Source organism: Chiloscyllium plagiosum, chromosome 22 (genome assembly GCF_004010195.1).
Source record: "Chiloscyllium plagiosum isolate BGI_BamShark_2017 chromosome 22, ASM401019v2, whole genome shotgun sequence".
In the NCBI taxonomy this organism is placed as follows: domain Eukaryota; kingdom Metazoa; phylum Chordata; class Chondrichthyes; order Orectolobiformes; family Hemiscylliidae; genus Chiloscyllium; species Chiloscyllium plagiosum.
In genome coordinates, this window is record NC_057731.1 from 6,748,797 (window position 1) to 6,770,748 (window position 21,952).

Consider the following 21,952-nt stretch of genomic DNA (forward strand, 5'->3'; position numbering starts at 1 on the left):
CCCAGAAATATCAAGTTCTCTTGATGCTCCACCAGAATTTGCCTTCTTGGTTAATGCTGCAACATCCAGCTTGTTATCCTTTCTTGAAGGCATCTTCATGTCGGTAACCTGAATTTCAGCCATTCTTTCATTGGTCATAAAGCCTTGTCAATTGGCTGAAATCCCATCGTTCTAAACATGCCCTGAAATGAATGAACTACAGCAACTGGTTAACTGATTGATTATCCACAACATGGTTTATTGTTTATGATTTGATCAGCTCACTTATTTAAATAAATGAAAAAAATCATACATGTTAAGCATTTATTTATAGATGTACACTAGAATTAAATAATGAATATTTTCAGGGATTGTATTTTTGTGATGAAATTATTCTGTTTAAACAAAATGAACTAGAATTGTACATGAGGTGCACAAACAATTATAACTTTTAATGCCAAACATCAAGGGCTGATATTTACGTCAGATTGATTTTTATAACGGTCTATAAATGGTATTTTTCTCAGCAGTACTGTCTTTTAGTAAGAAGCTCCAATTAGAATGGAACCAATAAGTGACATATTCTGACAGATAGCTCTTCTAATTTTCTCACTGGGGAGACAACTCTGCCTTTAAAGTTAGCAGTTTTTCCAAGTTGCATCTCTGAGGCCAGGAATTCATTATGTGGGGAGTGTGCAAGTGTGAAGCCTTGTCATTTAACTCAGTGAGAGTGTTATTTGTGGTGGCGTTTCTCCACAGGGGTACTCTACACTGGGACTGAGTCATGTCATAATCACTCTTGAATTATGATTTGGCCTCTGGAGCATGCCTACTGTAACCACTGCAGTTAATCGGCCACGAATTGGACTAAGAAGGGGAGCAATGCACATTAAAGATGATGTTTAGTTTTCCAGTTTGATTGTACCTGCAGATTGATCAATCAACCAAGCAAAATACTTGCAGATGACCTAAGACTGTGAAAGATGGGACTACAAATGCTAGTTTATTTCTTCTTTCCTTTCTTTCTTTGTGACATTTTTAATTGTTTTGTTTCTCATTGAATTCCCATTGAATTCTCATGTTTCTACATGTTTGTGTAGGTGGATAAAATAGACACCAAAAAGATTAGTTGGGCCTTCAAGCATGTCACATACCACAATGGTGTGACTGATCCAGGAAATGCCTATCTCCAGCCTACAATCATAAAAAATAAAGCAAACCATCGAAAAGAAAGTCTGGATATTCCTCTCGGATTCCGGGTATGATTTGAACATGTGACTAGAGGACATGACCTCAGTAATCTATTATGACATTTTAACTTGCCACTTGCTCTAATGTCAGCTACCTCTAACAGCCAGTCCATCTTCCTTTCAAATGACAGGGGCACTGAAACCTTGCTCATTGCATGAGCTGCCAATTTCTGCAAAAGATGCTGTTCAGTGAAAAGTAACACCTTTTCCTTCAATTAAATATTGAGGATACTGAAGCCAGTCATTCATTCCTGCTATAACCTCCATTACCTATTCACCAATCCACCCTTCTCCCTGGCAACAAGCTGTGAAACCAGACCCAAATGTCACATTTCAGCTACTGACAGTCATACAGCACGGAAACAGGCCCTTCAGCCCAACTCATCCATGCATCCTCAACTGAACTAATCCCATTTGCCTGTGTTTGTCCCATATCCCATAAACCTTTCCAATCCATGTACCTATCCAAATGTCTTTTAAATGTTGTCATTGTTACCATCCTCTACCACTTTCTCTGGCGGCTTGTTCCAGATACACACAATCCTCCACGTGAAAAGGTTTCCTGTCAGGTCCCTTTTAAATGTCTTTCTCCTCTCACCTTAAACGTATGCCACTAGTCTGGACTCCCCTACCATGGGGAAAAGACCTGCGCTGTTCACATTATCTAAGCCCCTCATGATTTATAAACCTTTATAAGGGACAGTTTAGGAAACATGTCAGCAAGGAATTTCACGGCCTCCATAGGTGGAACTCAAACTCCTTGCTGTGCGAATACACCTGAATGGGATGTCGGTTCAAACTCTGATGTTAAACTTCCAGTCACAGAAAGAATGTGAGAATGTTTGCAGAAAACTTTAAAAAGTCACTGACCGAACAAAGTGATCCAAACACTCACTCACACCCATCACAGTTTGATGATTGCTCACTGCCCATAGCTGATCCCTTAAAGAATTTCAAACACCTTAACTACCATTGCCACCCACCAAAATCCCAGTCAATTGGAATCTACCTGACGTTTCGCAGTGCAAGTAATCTTGCATTTGGTTGGCTAGCAACGTTCTGGATGCCACTATATGATGGCACCTTGTGTTGATGGGAGTTGGAGTTTCTTGCCTTGTATTTACTGTTAAATAATGATGGGGCTTATTTGGTTAAAATAGCTGTCTTCACGTCTGATTCTTTAAAAAGCTGCTAGATGTTTGTCACACCATCCTCCTCAAATTGTGTGGTACTAGGCAAAATGTAGAACTAAGGGAAGTTAATTACCTAGTGGTATTATCACAGGACTGTTAATCCAGAGACACAAGCAAATTTTCTGGGGACCTGAGTTTGAATCCTGCCATGGTAGATGGGGGTGTTTGAGTTCAGTAAAAAATAACAAAAATCTGAATGATGACCATGAATCATTGCTAATTGTTAGGAGAAAAAGAAAACTCATCCAGTTCACTAATGCCCTTGAGGGACAGAAACTGCTGTCCTGACCTGGTCTGGCCTACACATGACTGTAGGTCCAGGGCAATGTCATTGACTCTTAACTGCCATCTGGAAAATTAGCAATGGGCAATAAATGCTGGCCCAGCCAGAGATGCCCTCATTCTGTGAGTGAATAAATTTAAAAAAGGCTGTGTCTCGTTTGCCTCGAGGGAGTGCCAGTCCTGTTCTGACCATATATTTACACCCATCATGAGGACTATCTCCATCTTCGTAATGACATCCGGCATGACTCCTCACCAACTCCCTACATCTAAACTTCAAACCTTCCAAAACTCTCCTACCTGAATCCTTACTTGCACCAAGTCTCACGCTCACATCATTCCTGTCTAATACTGACCTAAAATTTTAAATCACAAATTTAAAAAAGAGATTATCATTAAAATTCAACAAAGAACTGCAGATGCTAGAGACCTGAAACAGAAACAGAAATTGCTGGAGGAACTCAGTAGGTCTAGCAGCATCTGCAGAAAGGAAGCTGAGTTAACATTTTAAGTCCAGAGACTATTCATCATTCCTGGAGTCTTCTACACTAGCCTTACAGCACTCTGATAAAGTTGTGCTCCTCCAGTTCTGGCCACTTGAGCATTTCCTACTGGTACCACTTCACAATGTTGGGGGCTGCACCATGATCTGGAGTTCTAGAATTTACTCTCTAAACTGCCCCACAGCTCACTGCTCATTTAAGGTGCCCCTTTGAGTCTTCCTCCTTGTCCAAGCTATCACTCATCTACCTGCCCTAACATGAGCCAGCTCACTTAGAGCCAGAGGGCAGCAATAACCCAAATTAGCAAACCCTGACATCAATCCACATCGACCCCGCTCCTGCAATACAAACCACGCCCCTGCAATACAAACCACGCCCCCGCAGTACCGACCACGCCCCCTGCAATGCAGACCACGCCCACACAATACAAACCACGCCCCTGCAATTCACACCGCGCCGTAGAAATACAGACCACGCCAGACAACACGCCCCCTATAATACAGCCCCGCCCTACAACGCTGACCACGCCCCTACAACACGACAATACAGGCCCCGCCGCTCCAGCAGAGACCCCTCCCATCCAAACAAGGTCCCCAGGACGCCAATCCCGCCCCTACACTGCAGGCCTTGCCCCCTCCATTGCTAGCCCCCGCCCATTATTGTCTGACGTTCCCTCCAAGTCCCACCCCTATCGGGCACACCCGCGCCCGTAACGGGCAAAGCCACGCCTCTTCCTCGTAGGCCCCGCCCCATAGTTATGCCGCGCCCACCATTTTGACGGGCCGTTCACCTTAGGCCCCGCCTTCTCCGTGCGACGCCCCTTGCACGTCACCAGCGCCGCTAATCGCCCCGCCCCCTTGGCCAACGCTCCGCCCATCATGACCCGTCCCGCTCTCCCACTCTCCTGTTTCAACACCCCCGCCCCGTGGGCTAAGTCACGCCTTTTGCCTTCGCCCCGCCTCCCTGCCCAGGCGGTGGCCTCACCGGCGGGCCCGCCCCCCCCCCTCACGCCCCGCCCCGCCCCTCCTTCCCTCCCTCCACAAGCCAGGATCAGGCAGCGCGAGTGGGCTCCAACATGGCGGACAGCGCCAGCGAGAGCGACACGGATGCGGTGGGCAGCTCGTCGGCGCTGCCGCCCTCCAACTCATCGGCCGCCTCCAAGGCCGGTATCGTGATCTCGGCCTCGAAGCTGGAGGAGCTGAGCAACCGGCTGGCCTCGCTGCAGCAGGAGAACAAGGTGCTGAAGATCGAGCTGGAGACCTACAAGCTCAAGTGCAAGGCCCTGCAGGAGGAGAACCGCGACCTGCGCAAGGCCAGCGTTACCATCGTAAGTGAGCCCGGGGCCGTGGTGTTTCTCTCCCCTCCCCTCCCCTCCCCCGGTGTGTCTGCACTCCCTCTCCGCGGGGCCTAGTCCCCCAGCCCAGCCCCACCTGGAGTCTGCTGCTGGCTGACTGACCATTGAGGGTTAGGCCACACGCTGGGGCTGGGCAGGGCATGGCAAGGGAAGGGTGGTACAAAGGAGATCGCAGGACCCTCGGTGCTCTGGGTGGTGGATGAAGCAGCGACTCTGCAAACCCGAGAGGGAATGGATTGGTTTGTTGTTAACGCATCTGTACCTGCCCCCCCCCCCACCCCCTTTTTAAATAAAAAATGCAAATTGCACAGATTTATTTCTCAGTTGATGTTCTGTCCAAATTCGGTGGATGATCCTGCATTCCTACTCGCTGTAGGAAACAAAACCAGCAACAGGTGCTTCCAGGTTTTGGTGTGTTTTGTGCCATGATTTCGGGGCTGTGGGAAACCTTTAATAACGTGCTGATTTGCCCCCGAGTACTTCTGACATGCCATGTCGACGATAAATAGCCCGACTCTCACTTTGCAGTAAAGGGTGGTTGCCACTTGCAAATGTTTTCATTTTGTTTTTGAAGAATGAGAAGCTGGCCGTGGTCGGGGTGATTTTCAAAGTAAATAGCTCCCGAAAATCTAATTGTGAGGGGTGGTGCCTGTAAACTGTGTTCCTTTGTTCCTGATGGTGTGAAATCATAACTGCAGGACTTGGAGCGATGAAGATATAATTCACCATTTGAAGCATCGTGTTACGTTTGTAGGGGCCTCCATTTTTTTTTGTTGTGGTCAAAACGTAGCTGCGTTTTTCCGCACACCTTCTGCCCTGTCCCCTCTACTGGGTTTCAGATCACATTCTGCCACTCATGATTTCAAAGGAATCAACCTGTTTGGACTAGAGGGATTAAAGATAGTGAAATCTTTAATTCTTAAAGAGACATGGTGTTTGAGGAGTAGGCTGGGAAAGCTGCTGATTTTTCAGGAGTTTTTTTTATTCAGAAAGGTGATTTGAAGTTTGCATATTTTGGTGAAATGTTTTCAGTTTGCAGCAGTTCATTGCTTACTGTACTGAGATATAGTACTGATGGTTGTAAATTGCTGAATAGACAGTTGATTTGAATATATCACAAAAATGGTATTAAGAGCTGATTTTTCTTGTCAATGCACTAAACATTTGACACAATTTGGTATAATTCTTTGCTTCTCATAAATATGTATTGGAGGATTCCCATTCACTTTCATTGTGCCCTTTTGAATGCAGAATTACAATGACAAACTAGTGCAGAAACACTTCCACTGGGACAAGTTATTTTGTGCAACTGGTCTCAGCTGCTCTGCGTGGAACTCCTTCATCTAACTTGGAGCTTCCCAAAATTTCAGCTTTGAGGTTGCAAGTTCTTCTGCAGCAATGGTTTCCTGAGAGCATGAACAGCTGAGCACCTACTGTAATAGGCACCTGCGTTCAGAGCCAGTCCCCCTGCCTCTCTCTGTCTACTTCCACCTACTCTATCCCTTGTGATTTGAGAAATCATATTTAGAGTTTTCTCACTTAAATGTGAGGGGTAAAGTTTGTAAAGCACTGATGTAACACTGCCTGCATGTCGTCTTGATGGTAGTGTTTTGGATAGTGCTTGCACTGAAACATGTTGCTGTCTACTTCACACATGTGCTGAGCCATTATGGAAGAGTTGATCAGCAACCCACTAGCTTGCAGCGGGTAGCCAGCTGAATCCAAATAGATTCAATGTAAGGGCTTGTTAAGGCCCTGTTACTGCATTTGGCATTGCAAGCAGCCAAATTTGTCCTGATCACTCTGGTGGGCTCAGGGTGGGGGGGGTACAATAGATAATACAAGGGAGCGCTTGGGTGGGGAGTGGAATTTGGAATCTGAATTAGCTCCGATGTCTGATTCTCCACCACTGATAGCTCTCAAATCTGCACTGCTCAATAGAAGTGAGCTGGAGTAAACTTCCAAGGGAAATGTTATGAATTGAAATGCACGAAGAACACCCAGAAAGATTATCATTTTTTGATAGCTACGTACAAGCATGAAAGACAGAGACCTGTTGGAATCTTGCTTCCCTAGAATCAACAGCTCCGAAGAATTTTCTATGGATGTAATTGAAGGTCAACGGACCATGGTCTAGAATATTGTCTTAGTCCTTCCCCTATCTCCATTTAACATTTAATCTTTTCAGTTGAAGTGAGATGCAGATTGCAATCAAAATTGGATGGGCAGGAAAATTAATTTGTCCCAGTCCAACTAATGTAAAGTATTGAAAACAATTAGTTTATTGGAATAGAAAAGCTGGATGTAAAGGGAAGCTCTTAACACCAGAATAATCTTGGTATTTTGCAAAAGAATGGTCATGTCTGACTTGTAACAATTCAAATGCTGATACAGCAGAATTTATTTGTCACCTAAATGGAATTTTTAGTGCTGTAAAATTTGGCTTGCACTGTGTGTTCTTTGATAGGATTTTTAAAAAGTTGTTACCTCAGTAGAATTGGACATCTTTTAGTTCCACCACTGACTAGTAGGAACTTTTTTTTTACTCATGAGATAACTAATCTTTTTGTAGTCATGATTTGGAGATGCCGGTGTTGGACTGGGGTGTACAAAGTTAAAAATCACAACACCAGGTTATAGTCCAACAGGTCTAATTGGAAGCACACTAGCTTTCGGAGTGACGCTCCTTCATCACAATCACCTGATGAAGGAGCGTCGCTCCGAAAGCTAGTGTGCTTCCAATTAAACCTGTTGGACTATAACCTGATGTTGTGATTTTTAATCTTTTTGTAGTTTGCCAGGCTTGATGATTTGCAGACCAAGAGAATGTCAGTGTGACTTGCTAGAGAAGATGAAAAATGGGGGAAAAAGTGGCAAATAGCAAACATTAAGTCAGTGTCAGAGTTGTATAGAATGGAAATAGATCCTTCAGTCCAACTTGTCTGTGCTGACCAGATATTCTAAATTGATGTAGTCCCATTTACCTGCATTTGGCCTACATCCCTCTTAAACCCTTCTATTTATGTACCCATCTGGATGTCTTTTTTAAATGTTGTAATTGTACGCACTTCCACCACCGCCTCTGACAGCTCGTTCCCATCCATGGACCAACCTCTGTGAAAATGTTGCCCTTAAATCTTTTCCCCTCTCACCTTAAAGCTCTGCCCTCTAAACTTGGACTCCCCTACCTGGAAAAAAGACATTGACTATTCAGCCTATCCATGTCTCATGATTTTATAAACCTCTAAAAGGTCACCCCTCAACATCTGCTCTAGGGAAAAAAAAAAGAGTCCCAGCCTCTTGAGCCTCTCCCTGTAGCTCAAACCCTCCAATCCCTGTAATATCTTTACAATTCCTTTCTGAAAATTTTCAAGTTTAACAACCTTTCCAAAGCAGGGAGCCAAGATTTGAATGTAGTATTCTAAAAGTGGCCTCACCAATGTCCTGTACAGCTACAACATGGCGTTCCAACTCCCGTACTCATTGCACTGACTAGCGAAAGCAAGTGTGTCGAATACTGCCTTCACCACCCTGTCAAGTTGTGCAACAGTTAAATCAGTGACTTTGGATATATCATTTTCTATGGGTTGTAAAATTGTATTGTCATATGCTTTGTTTAACTTTCTCGCCAAGCTTCTTGTTATTCTTCAGGTTTCGTTGAGCTTGACTTTTAGTTGGCTAACTGTGCCCCACAGAATTTGTGATTATTATGCACAGACTCGTTGTTATAAAAGGTTTGGGGATGGGGTTGGTTTTGACAATTATGGATTTCACTCATGTTAACATTAAGTGTGAATTTTATTTGGAGGAATGAGAAAATAAGCAATATCAACTTTGTGTTATTTCTTGTATTCCGGTATTGTTTGTGAATGTCAATGTACATTTGGGAATGGGAAGACATGGTGGAATGCTCCTTCAAGCAAAAGCATGGAATTGCTTATTGCCTGAGAATGGTTTCCTAGCATTGGACAGTTACATACCATGGCCGTGTTTTCCATTTAAGTCTGTCTGGATACACAAAACTATTCACCTGTAATAGATGACTTTGGAGAACCCTGTCCAGGAGAGTGCTGTTTGGCACTCTATGCTGACCGTCTTAAAGTCGTTTCCAAACATGGGAAACAAAGTATTTTGAACAGAACCAAACTCCATGTTTTTGTTTCCCTTTAACTTGAGTCATATGGTTTCCTTGCAAATGCACGGTGGCTGAGTGGTTAGCACTGCTGCCTCACAGCACCAGGGACCCGGGTTTGATTCCAGCCTGGGGTGACTGTGTTGAGTTCGCACATTTTACCCATGTCTGTGTGGGTTTCCTCTGGGTGTCCTGAATTCCTCTCACAGTCCAAAGATGTGCAGATTAGGTGGGTTAGCCATGGGTTGGGGTGGGGTGGTGAATCTGGGTGGGATGCTCTTCGGAGGGGCATTGTGAAAACAGTGGGCTGTATGGCCTGCTTCCATGTTGTTGGGATTCTGATTCTGTGCAGAAATCTAATGTTAACAGCTGTCATACAGAAAGCCCCTCCACTAATGCCCTCATCAACCATTCCAATTTAAATTTGCTCTTAGTACTGCTGTAAGCTAGGAGGAAAGATGGACAGTATGGCTTCCATTGAATAGACTGTGAATAACAACAAATGATTGATCAGAGGCTGATTGAATCCCATTTGGCTGAGCAATCCAGAACCAGAGCCTTAACATCTCTAATGCGGTGGTTGTGTCTTTACCTCTGTCAGGTGTTCTGGGTTCAAGTCCGATCTGCTCTGGTGGTATACAATAGCATCGCTGAACAGGTTGATTTGAAAATATCCAGGCCAAGAACATTTTGGTTTCCTTGCCCAACAGTGTTGGTGTATGTGTTCCTTAAATTATCCCAAGTTTAAAAGCATAGTGTGGACTTGTTGGGCTGAAGGGCCTGTTTCCACATTGTAGGGAATCTAATCTCATCTATCCATTGCAAAGCTTCCTTAAGTTGAGACGGGAACTGTGAACAAAGCCCTGTCCTAGTCTGAAACTGTTTGTCATTTTAAGAAAGATGGTAGCTACCTGATTTTCTTTTCAGTGTTAATTGACCCTCAGTCTTTTTAAAACATTTTTTCAGTTTTTTTTAAAAAATGTGTGACAGGTATGAGCAATTTGTGGTAAAAGTTTGGATTCATTTTATGTCCAGTGCCCCTGATCTTAATATGGAAAAAAAAAATCTCTTAGCTTATTCCATCTATTTGCGTTAATCATTCTGGGCATCTTGAAGGAGAATTATGTCATGGAACAATGAACTTTGAACCCCAGAACTATACATGAGTGAATAGAGTTGTAAGCAAATGAAAACTGAATTACTGGTTAATTTTAGTTGGTCAGTGAAAACTGTCCTTTGCTAAGATAAATAGCTGAGGTGTACCACTTCCAATCCTTTTTTATGTCAACCACCAATTACCAACTGGAATTGAAAATGTTTACTTAGCTCTTCAAACACACATTTCTCTGCTGTCTGAATACTAGACAGTTTATTCTGGGATTTTGCTAAAAGAAATGAAATTGTGACTGTAGATACTTGTTTTCAGCATCTTGGACCACTCCTGTTGGCAAGCACTTGCTTCATATATTGGCAGGTCTCTGCCTTTACCTGTCTAGTATTTTGATAATTTGTGATGATTTTGAGTCAACAGAAAATGTTTGGATTTTTGTCTTATTAGTTTTATCGTGTGTCCTGATGATGTTTGTAACTTGTGAAGTATTTATTCTAAACATTTTTGTGGTGTCATAAAGTGTAAGTAAATGTCAAATAAATGAATTGGTAAACAGGAACAAGGATGTCCTGTATCTTTACAACAGTTTGCCAATTATTTCTTTTTAAAGCTCAGCGGTGTTGTTCAGTTAAGTTGGATTCAGAATTGCTGAAATGGTAACAGTTGCATGTTAGTCTCTCTGACTTAGCTACTACTGAAGATTTCAAATATACTATTTAAGCAAATGCTTAGCAATGTTAGCTAATTTTCTTTGCGCTGAATGTTGACTATTAAATTCATAAGGACCGTAGATACAAATACAATCTACAAGGTACTTGTGATTGAGTTGAATGGTTTGGCAACTCTCAAGCATAGAATATACACGGTGGAGATTTTGTATATTAAATGAAGTTGGACCTTTTTTAAACAAGTTTATCATTAATTGTGTGTAAATTAACAAATAAAGAACTATCAATGCATTGTAGGAATGTTTGGTTTGATCATGGGATAATCTCTTGTAGGAAGGACCACTTCATGGTTCCTAACTTAATCCTTTGTCTCTGGCTTTAGACCTCTAGTCCTATCATCAATCAATTTCACAGATTGGCGAATGTGAGATTGTGTCCATGTATCTTGAAGGAATTAAGAGTAGATGTGCTGTATCTTTGGGAAAACCTTTAAGTTACCGTCCAGCAGATTGTTGGAGCATGAGATGTCTGGTATTAAATTGAAATAAAAATTGCTGTTGAAGGGTTTCTATTTACTGCATATCAGTCATTAGAGCAGTAGAGAGTGGCAAGTTTGCAGCTATTAGAGAAGGAGGCACATTGAATTAAGAGATGATGGATACTGCAAGAGATAGTTGATGTAACGGATGAAACAGTGGTGGACTGAATTGTGTTAAAAGGGAGGAGTGATTTTGCTCATTGAATACAAAACTTTGTGGTACAGAGGACAAGTTCATTTGCCCAGGATGTAAATGGGAGCGCCTCAAGTTTGTGCTTCAATCAGGTAGTGACTCATCTGTACCTGAAATCTATTCACGTGCTCTGGAGTGGCCACTCTTAACCCACTGGTCTAATGCACATTTCAAATAAAATTGGTACACTTTAATTCAGTATAGCTCCAAACCTTATGGGAGAGTGTTCTAGGTTTTTACGATACTATTTGATGAAATGCATCCCAGAGTCACTACTGAACAGTCTTGTGCTAATTTAACTTTTATACACTCTTGTGGTGGACAATCCTATTTGAAATAGTTTCTCCAACTTCCCTCTTAATTCTTTCGATAACCTTTTAAAGTTATTTCCTTTTGGGCTCATCCCAAGAATTTGCAAATCCTTGCTGCTCTCCACGTGGGGCTGCATGTAATCAACAGATCTTGTGGAGTTAGCTTAAACATATTAAAGTTTTTTTAAAATTAACTTTCAGCCAAGAATGGAAAGGGTTCCAGAGTGCATGGTGGTGTCCCTGTCTCTGAGCCAGGAGGCCTACATTCACATTCCACCTTCATGAAAACATCATTTAAGAGGATGATTTTAAAAAAACATCCAAGAAATGGTTCACACAGCCTCCAGGATATCTACTCAGTGAAGACTAGAGAGAGCATTGTTGCTGGACTTGTATGTGTTTGCATTTGTTGGACTTAATATAAAGTGAACATTCTAAAAAGAAACATTGGATTTGGGTGGAAAAGTGGAAAGGAGTATCCTTATCGGTGTCTCTAGACCAAAATGCAGAATGACCTGTCTCAGCCTTGGGCAAAATTCCTAAACAAAAATCACAATTCTTTGTTCTTATTGGCTGTTATATATGGTGGAATGGTATGTCGTAAAAATTCTGCTTGTCTGGCAAGCATCAGTTTGCAAACTGAAATAGATGTTTGTAATAAGGCGTGGAACGAAAATAGGACTGATGTCAAGACTGATTTTATTATATCAGTGTTGCTGTTCTAAGTGCATTGACACTAATAGCTGTCACCAATTATGATGGGATCTTCCTTGCTTATATGCAATATTGGCTAATTTTGAGTTTACTGCTCTGCTGTTGCATTTCAGTTTTCCTGACTGAGTATCTTGTAGCTTGTCATGATATACCTTTTTGTGACATTACTGGTTTTGCAACAGCATACATTTAATCATGTTGAAGTGAGCTCCTCCACCTCATCTTGGGGAAAAGGAGCAAATGATGGAAATTGTAATGTATGGAAGATGGAAGCAGATTTTTATCCTATGTGAAATGTCATACATTACATAAAAAGTGATGTAGATTTAATAATTCCCTAAACATCTGTAACATACTTCTCTTGGCACTGGGGAGAAAAAGTAATAAATTGTTGATATTCCACCCTGACGTGTACCTTTTTTTTTGCTGATGTTTGTTATTTTTTAAGTGTTAATGTATGCAACTTTGTCTCTTGTCACAGTAAAAATGCATGTTCTGTTGTGGATGGATGTCAATCAAATGCTCCACAAGGCAACTATGATCCTACTGTTCACAAATTATCTTGTAAATAGTGGGAATGCTTAATGTCCTGCTTACTGTACTGTTGAGGAAATGTCCCTCAGTTTCAAGCTGGCTAGCCTGGGTTTTAAAGAAATGATAAGAATGTAACATGGTCATTGGCATACGTAATAATTTGCTACCATGTGCCACCAATGTCAGTTGCAATGGCCAAGAAGGGCGTCTTGCACTTCTTGCCATGAGCAAGTTCATTAGCAATTCAGTTCACAATTTCAAAGAATTCAATGGTTTTCAAAATATTTTGCATGCTGTGCAAATTAAATAATAACTTACTTTCTTCTTGCTGATAGTGCTTCTGTGCCAGCCCCCTTTTATAAGCAAATTGGACTGTACAATCCTGATTTGTTATATTTACCATTTTTTATTGGGTAGCAGTAAGATTACCAACTCCATAACCTCCAGTATATGGCCTTTAATTTGAGTCATTGCCTTATGGATTTGTAATTGCATTTGTAAGACTGCAAATTTGAGGTGCAGGTGTGTAATTTGGGAAGCTGATGTTTAACATTGCAAACAAGCTTAGGATAGTGTGTCCAGGTTGTAATACATTGTGTAAAAAGAGACACTCAAGTTTGTCCATGAAATCAGTCTCCGCTTACTATTAATTACTGTATCTCCTATTGCAATTCCTAAGTGTTAGTATTTGTGGGCTGTCTTTCCCTTCTTCCCTCCCCCTCCAGATCAATGTTTTTCAGTGTATTTCATTTGATGATGAGACATGATTGAGTCTCTTGACTGATCTGGAGGGATTGTATGTAACATCAGTTGGTGTGGTTTCAACCTTTGATGTTGCTGCTGATTTGTCTACAGTTGGTTTGACTGTGCAAAGGTTCAGATCATTGGATTGGAGGGAGGTGGCTAATCCTCCGATGTTGCATTGACCTGTAAAACAAAAGTACTTTTGGGTCCGGTGACTCTTCCTTAAAACATTTAACTTTGATTCCTCATCACTGATGCTGCCAGACCTGCTGAGCTTTTCCAGCAACTTCAGTTTTTGTTTGATTTACAGCATCCACAAACTTTTAGTTTTTATTTATGAGTAAAATCGGTTTTACTTGCCATCCAGTCCATTTTATGTCTGATGTCAGTGTTTGGTCTTAACTTCAGATGACTAAAAAACAAGTACACTATCTCCAACACTAACATTCCTTATGCTGAAAATATTTAAGTACCCTTAAATGTGTCTTTTTCATTTGAGGGATTCTGGGGCTCAGAAAAAAATGAAAGTCATCGCATTCATCATTTGCAGTTTCTTCATAGAAATCAATCCCTGATATTAAAGCCTGCTCGTAATAGTTTCTTTTTGAACTGTAGAATGACTGAAATATATTTAAACACTCCATTATCACATTGTACAAAGTGTACAGTAACTGTCATTTGTAAAGCTCCTGTTCATCACTGGGATAATAAAAAGGTTCAAGTTGCATCTCAAAATATGAAATACCCTGTTTCTCTCTGGATTATGGTAAAAAATGTCATGTATTTTGTAGATTTGTTACTTTCGGAGGGTCAGTGTGGACTTGTAGGGCCGAAGGGCCTCTTTCCGCACTGTAGGGAGTCATATCTGTAGTGTTGTGACTATGTAGCTTGCCCTGGGAAGAAAGTAAAAACTTGAGCAATGTTGTCATGGGTTCACACAACAAGAAAGAGGTGATCAGGTATATGTAGTTGCCATAGTCTAAGATTTCTGATGTTCTTGAAATATATTGCAGATGAGAAGCTAGGTAATACGAAAATTTCTTCTAGTTTGATGTGTGTCTTGGTAAATAGTAAAAGATGTTTACTTGATTTAGATTTCTGAGTTTAAGACACTGTTTGACATGGATTGAAATACAGTCATAGTATTTTAAGCACTGCTTCAAGTTCAGGTTGTAAGGTTACTCCCTGAGCTGGCAGGTTTGTTTTCAGATGTTTTGTCAGCATGCTAGATAACTTCACCAGATGGGAGCAAACTTAGAACCCGAAACCCAACCTGAGCTACAAATCTTTAAAAAAAACTGCTTCATATATTTGAATATCACAGTACAACTAGAATTTCTACAATCTTAAAAGTCAGTGACTAAATATCCATCACATAGCAGTGATATTTGATATAATGTGCATTCAGGAATGCAGAGTTGTCCCAAATACTAAAATTCCTCAGTTTCACATTTTCCATGTCTTATATAATCAGTCTTCTCCTTTGTCAGATGTAGCATATTCTACAAATAGGCTTTTTATATTGTAATAACTGATTACTAAATAAGAAATCCTGGTACTTCTTAAAATCGATTTCTGTAAATCTTTAATTTCCCCCAATTCTTCACATGAATTCATTTGAATAACAGGTTACCTTTTCAAGGTGAAGGAGAAAGTATGAAATTGGACAAGACAATTGCAACTATATGAAGAGCTTGCATTACAGGCAGATATTGACAAAATGGGAAAACGGGCACTCACCATGTCTTTTTTCAATAAGGTAGATGTCGCTTAGTGCGAATGAAGCCAAGTCAGTGTGTACCTTTCAAGATTTTGTACTCAAAAAGCTGCCACACAGGAAAGGATAATGAGGGTGTTGTTGTGAAAGCTGACCACCAGTGGCTGGAAGCTGTTGCCAGAGCAAGCAGTGTCTAGATCTATTAGCTAGGATAATAAATTACAAAATAATCCAGCGCTGTCTCTGTTCAAGATCCTGGTTAGGTGTCATCTATAAAACCTTAGCCTGCAGAACGCTACAGTTCACTCAGGCTGCATCGCTATTAACTTCCTAACCCACTACCTTCTCCACCGAAAGAACAAAAACAGCAAGTTTACTTCCGAATCCCACAATGTCCTGATTGGGAAACATATTGCCATTTCTTTCCTGCCACACTGAACTCTTGCTCAGTGGTTAGCACTGCTGCTCAGGGACCTGGGTTTGATTCCAGCCTCGGGCGACTGTGTGGAGTTTGCATGTTTTCCCCATGTCTGCATGGGTTTCCTTCGATTTCCTCCCACAATCCAAGGGTGTGCAGATTAGGTGAGGTGGCCATGCTGAATTGCCCATAGTTTCCAGGGATGTGAAGGTTAGGTGCATTAGTCAGGAGTAAAATATAGAGTAATAGGATTGGGTGAATGGGTCTGGATGGGTTACTCCTCGGAGGGTCGGTGTGGACTTGTTGGGCTGAATGGCCAGTTTCTACACTGTAGGGATTGTATGATTCTTAGTTTTATTGTACTTACCCAAGTGGACTGCAGTGGTTCAAGAAGTTAATTTGCTAACACTTTCCCATGATGATGGGCAACAAATTCCTTGACAGCACTGCTCGCAACCCACGAAATATTTTTTTAAAAAGTAGTAAGGATTTTTAGGTGTATTTCTGTTAATTTGCGAAGTGTATTTTTTGGTTTTTAAAAATCCAAATGCCTATCTGTTGTTCAGAGAACCCATAAAATGACAAACTTGTCACTTAACATGAACTGGGGTGCTACTATTGGAATGCATAGCATCATCCAAGATTAATTAAATATTTTGACTAATGGAAATGAGTCATTATTTAAGTCAAGGACAGGCTATGTGTGACGAATATAGTAAGTAAATCCCCAAGTAATCTATTGTAGAATGGTGGCACATCAGTGACTTATTCAGGTGAATTTTATAAACTTTTACACGAGATTGCATTTGTGTGGAGTTAGAGCTAACTTTGTGCCCTAGGTTACTTATTGATTGGGACTGAGGTGACAATCTGCTCTGATTGTGAAATGTGACAACTATCTTTTCTGTTTTTTAACCTGTATAAGAATGACTTAAGCGAAGAGACAGTTGACATTGAAAGTTGCAGTTTCGTTTTAGAACAAAGAACAAAGAAATTTACAGCCCAGGAACAGGCCCTTTTGGCCCTCCAAGCCTGAGCCGATCCAAATTCACTGACTAAACCTATCACCCAATTCCTAAGTATCTGTGTCCCTCTGCTCCCCTCTACTCATGCATCTGTCCAGTTGCACCTTAAATGAGTCTACCATGCCTGCATCTAATACCTCTGCTGGCAACACATTCCAGGCCCCTACCACCCTCTCTAAAGTATTTTCTGCGTGTATCCCCCTTAAACTTTTCACCTCTCACCTTGAGCACGTGACCTCTCGTTATTGAGTCCCACACTCTGGCGAGGGGGGGGGAGAAAAAGCTTATTTCCATCTACCCTGTCTATACCCTTTATGATTTTGTAGACCTCAGTCAGGTCCCCCCTCAATCTCCTTTTTGTCTAATGAAAACAATCCTAACCTACTCAACCCCTCTTCACAGCTAGCACCTTCCATACCAGGCAACATCCTCGTAAACCTTTTCTGCACCTTCTCCAAAGCGACCACATCCTTTTGGTAATGTGGCGACCAAAACTGTACACAGTTTTCTAATTGCTGCCAACTAAAGTCTTGTACAATTTTAACATGACCTGCCAGCTCTTGTACTCAATACCCTGTCCGATGAAGGCAAACACACCATGTGCCGCCTTGACCACTCTATCCACCTGTGCAGTCACTTTCAGGGTACAATGGACCTGAACTCCCAGGTCTCTCTGCTCATCAACTTTTCTCAAGGCTCTGCTGTTCACAGTATAGTTCGCTCTAGAATTAGATTCCCAAAATGCATCACCTCACATTTGCCTGGATTGAACTCCATCTGCCACTTCTGTGCCCAACTGTCCAGCTATTTATATTTTCTTGTATTCTTTGACAGTCTCCATGCTTTCTACTATTCCACCAATCTTCATGTCATCTGCAAACTTAGTGATCAGACCAACAGTGTCCTCTTCCAGATCATTTATATATATCACAAACAGCAGTGGCCCCAGCATTGATCCCTGTGGAACACCACTGGTCACCTTTTCTCCATTTCGAGAAACTTCCTTCAACTACTACTGTGTGTCCTGAGGCTATCCAATTTGGGTTTGAGACAAACTGGGATATTTTACAAGTGGTGAGAGATGAGGTCCTGTGCAAGAGTAAAGAATTTTGCATTTCAGATGTGCAGGTCACAAACTTGTGCACATGTAGAATCATAATGAAAAAGTCAATTATATTTCTAGCCTATCTCAAAGAATTTAGAATGAGCAAACTAGACAGTCTTTTTCTTGGGGTGGGGGAGTCCAGAGCTAGAGGGCATAGGTTTCAGGTGAGGGGAAAGATATAAAAGAGACCTAAGGGGCAACTCTTTTCACACAGAGGGTGGTACGTTTATGGAATGAGCTGCCAGAGGAAGTGGTGGAGACTGGTACAATTACAGCATTTAAAAAGCATCTGGATGGGTATATGAATAGGAAGAATTTGGAGGGATATGGGTTGGGTGCTAGCAAGTGGGACTAGATTAGGTTGGGATATCTAGATGAGTTGGACCGCAGGGTCTGTTTCTGTGCTGTACATCTCTATGACTCTATTTAAATGGAGCCATTGTTAGATCCTGTGGTCAATATATCAGTCCTGAACCTCAGAGGGTATATTCACCTTACAAGGATTTTGTGGCACAGAGATGGTGGGCGGCACGGTGGCACAGTGGTTAGCACTGTTGCCTCGCAGCGCCAGAGACCCGGGTTCAATTCCCGCCTCAGGCGACTGACTGTGTGGAGTTTGCACGTTCTCCCCGTGTCTGCGTGGGTTTCCTCCGGGTGCTCCGGTTTCCTCCCACAGTCCAAACATGTGCAGGGCCAGGTGACTTGGCCATGCTAAATTGCCCGTAGTGTTAGGTAAGGGGTAAATGTAGGGGTAGGGGTATGGGTGGGTCCGCTTCGGCGGGTCCGCTTCGGCGGGTCGGCTTCGGCGGGTCGGTGTGGGCTTGTTGGGCCGAAGGGCCTGTTTCCACACTGTAATGTAATCTAAAAAAAAATAACTCTGGGCAAGGAGGTCTGACCTCAAGTCTCACATGTAGAGAAGTGTCATAACATCTGAACAGTTTGATTATAATAGCTCTTGGCCTTGGAGAGGTCAGTACTGATTCACCCCAGAATGATATCGGAGTTTAAACAGTTAAATTAAGTATTCCTTATGGATTGGAAAGTTTAAGGTATAGACTAATTGAAATTTTTAAATTGATAATGGGATTTACCAGGATACATACAGAGAGAATATTTCTTTAAGGACACAATCTTTAAATTAGAGCCAGGCCATGCAGGAGTTCACTGAAGAGGCATTTGTTTCCTGCAGTATCATAGCTATCTTGTATTTTCTCCCAAGAAGATATCAATGCTCAGTGTCAATTGAAGTTTTCAGGATTCAGCAATCTTGATGGGTAAGAGTGTCAAGGGATATGGATCAAAAGCATTGTAAATGGAGTTGAGGTATAGATCAGAGATCTAATGGAATGGTGGAACAGGCTCAAGAGGCTGATTAACATCTCCCTATTCCTATGTTATCATTTGTAAAACATTATAACATTGTTCATTGTCTAAATTAATTGGCCATTTTACACAGCTTATTGGTGCCTAGTTGTCTTAAGTGAATTGCCCTGACAGTTCAGTGTTATATTCTTTGTTTAAAATGACAGTACATTGTACCTTCTATGAAGAACATGACTGTTGAAATTGTCTTCATTTTAGATTAGTTGAAAATTAGTGTTGTATTTCTTTTTTTTTAAGCTGCAGGATTTACCAGCACTCCATGTTAATACAGTAACCAGCTGGTGTTACCACACTTCAAATAATAAAAAGACCGTTTTGAAACAAGTTGAGGTCATTGATTGGGCATGCACGTGCAAATCTGCTCATTGAAGAGAGCTATCAATCTTTTATTAATGGTGACCAGTTGTAACATTCTAACTGTATTGTGCCTATAGGTGGACAAATGAGTAATGTTACATACTCTAACCTTGTATGGACATCAATCAACTGAACTCTACCCTTTTTTCTCATTGACATAGAATATTTTTGTTTACGTAGTACGGTGTTCTAGCACTTTTTTTTTGAGAACATGTTTCAGTGCAGGGCTTCCTTGGATATAGGTACAAATTGTTACACTAAACACACAATGTCTCCCAGGAAGCTGCTGGAATGTCAACTTTTTTACCATATTTACAAATGATGTGGACAAAATAAAAGGCAAATTGTATATCCAGGTTTTCTAATGACGAAATAGTATGTAGTGTAGAACAGAGGAGGAGGTTGCAATGAAACATTGTGGCAGAGGGAGTTCAGTGTGGGAAGGTGTGGAGTCCTTTATTGTCACTTTTTAAAAAAAAAAGATCCAAGCATTTTCCACATGATAAGCTGGGAAAATTGGGTTAGCGGAAGATTTGGAGCTCCAAGTACAGACATCGCTGAAAGCCAGTGGACTGGTACGGAAATGATATCAAGATGGTTGGAATTCAAAGAGGTGGAAGTTGCAGCTGTACTGAGCTAGTTAGACCTCATCTGGAGTAATGCAATCAGTTCTGCGCCTTGGGAAACGTAGATATTTTTAAATCAACCTGTTCAGACATGTTATGACACTTTTGGAGCAAGTGGAACTCTAGCTCAGGCTTTCTTGGCCAGGGGTAGGTACATTACCACTGTACTACAAGAGCCACCCCACCCTTTGAGAAATGCACATTGGCCTTTAACCAGTTTTCAAAATTGAAGATGATTAGTTTTTCTTATACAAAGCTATTAATGATTCTAGAGCCAAGTAAATGGATTTAGTTAGATAAAAGCAAAATACTACGGATGTGAACATCTGGAATAAAAGCAGAGCTGCAGCAACTCTGATCCAGTAAAAGGTTGCTGTCATTGCAGTTCAGTCTTGCCCCTCTAATGCCCAGGAAAATTTGCTACCTGTCCCACACTCATCGAATACACGCTTGCATACCAGCAAAGTTACTCAAATTACATTGAGTGGGAAGACAAAGCTGGCTTAGAATTATTCTGGTGAACTTGAGTCCTTTGATTTTGGCAGGGCAAAAAAAAAAGTAGTACCAAATGAGCAAATGGTAGAATTCTAGATCTAGCTGGTTAACTATGTCTTGGAATCCTGATCCCGAATGAACTACTCATTGTTTTGTATTAAGAGAGAAAAACCCAAAGGCATGGAGGCAAACACTTTTGATACCATGGACCAGAGACTAGAAGGATGATGGATATTCTTGAAGGTCAGCTTGGATTTATGGCTAGGGAAAATGTCGCTGACTCTAATTTTGTTTTGAGATAGATGATGGCAAAATAGCAGAAACACAATGCAACACGGAGGTGTTGTTGATCTTGAGGTTTTGAGATCTGCGCATTGTGTGTGAATGTTCCATGACTGGTACAGAAAGTGCCAGGTGACCAAGAAGCAATTTGTGGGCGATGGGTTTATCTGACAAGCTGCAGTGGTTTCATGGTCATCGTTAGACTCTTAATTCCAGATTCTTCTACAGTCCAAGATGTGCAGGTCAGGTGAATTGGCCGTGCTAAATTGCCCATACTGTTAGCTGCATTAGTCAGAGAGAAATGGGTCTGGGTGGGTTACTCTTCGGAGGGTCGGTATGGACTTGTTGGGCCGAAGGGCCTGTTTCCACGTTGTAGGGAATCTAATCTAATCATTCAAACAAACAATTGTGCAGGGAGCAATTGCTTCCTTAATTAAGTCTGCAAAACATTTTGTGTTGAGGTTAAAAAGTACTTGTGGTCTCGGGTTATTCCAAAAAGTTTCACAGTCAATAATTTTTTTTTCTTGCAGGATTATGATGTAGAAAATGTGGTAGTAAATTTCTATATTGCAAGGTTTAACAAACAACAGTATTTAAAATATTTACTCAATCTGGTATAATAGCATTAGGTAAATGAATTTTGGCTTTAGTGAATCCAGTGAAGTTTTGGATCATCTTTGGATTTGAAAAATGTGTTGCTTTGACTTTTCACCTGCCATATTCTAAATGCAGGAGGAGAAAGTGAGGTCTGCAGATGCTGGAGATCAGAGCTGAAAATGTGTTGCTGGAAAAGCGCAGCAGGTCAGGCAGCATCCAGGGAACAGGGGAATCGACGTTTCGGGCATAAGCCCTTCTTCAGGAATGAGGAAAGTGTGTCCAGCAGGCTAAGATAAAAGGTAGGGAGGAGGGACTTGGGGGAGGGGCGTCGGAAATGTGATAGGTGGAAAGAGGTCAAGGTGAGGGTGATAGGCCAGACGGGGGTGGGGGCGGAGAGGTCGGGAAGAAGATTGCAGGTTAGGAAGGCGGTGCTGAGTTCGA

The 21,952-nt window shown here is 41.6% G+C and overlaps 1 protein-coding gene across 1 annotated transcript in view; it reads left to right on the forward strand.

Moving 5' to 3' along the window:
• Positions 1-4,235: 4,235 nt before the first annotated feature.
• ccdc6b (coiled-coil domain containing 6b) overlaps positions 4,236-21,952 on the forward strand; it is a 72,027-nt gene continuing 54,310 nt past the window's right edge. Inside the window, exon 1 of the mRNA XM_043712337.1 lies at positions 4,236-4,534. Within this exon, the coding sequence (XP_043568272.1) occupies positions 4,283-4,534 (252 nt within the window). The 5' untranslated portion in view covers positions 4,236-4,282. The remainder of the gene's footprint in view (positions 4,535-21,952) is intronic.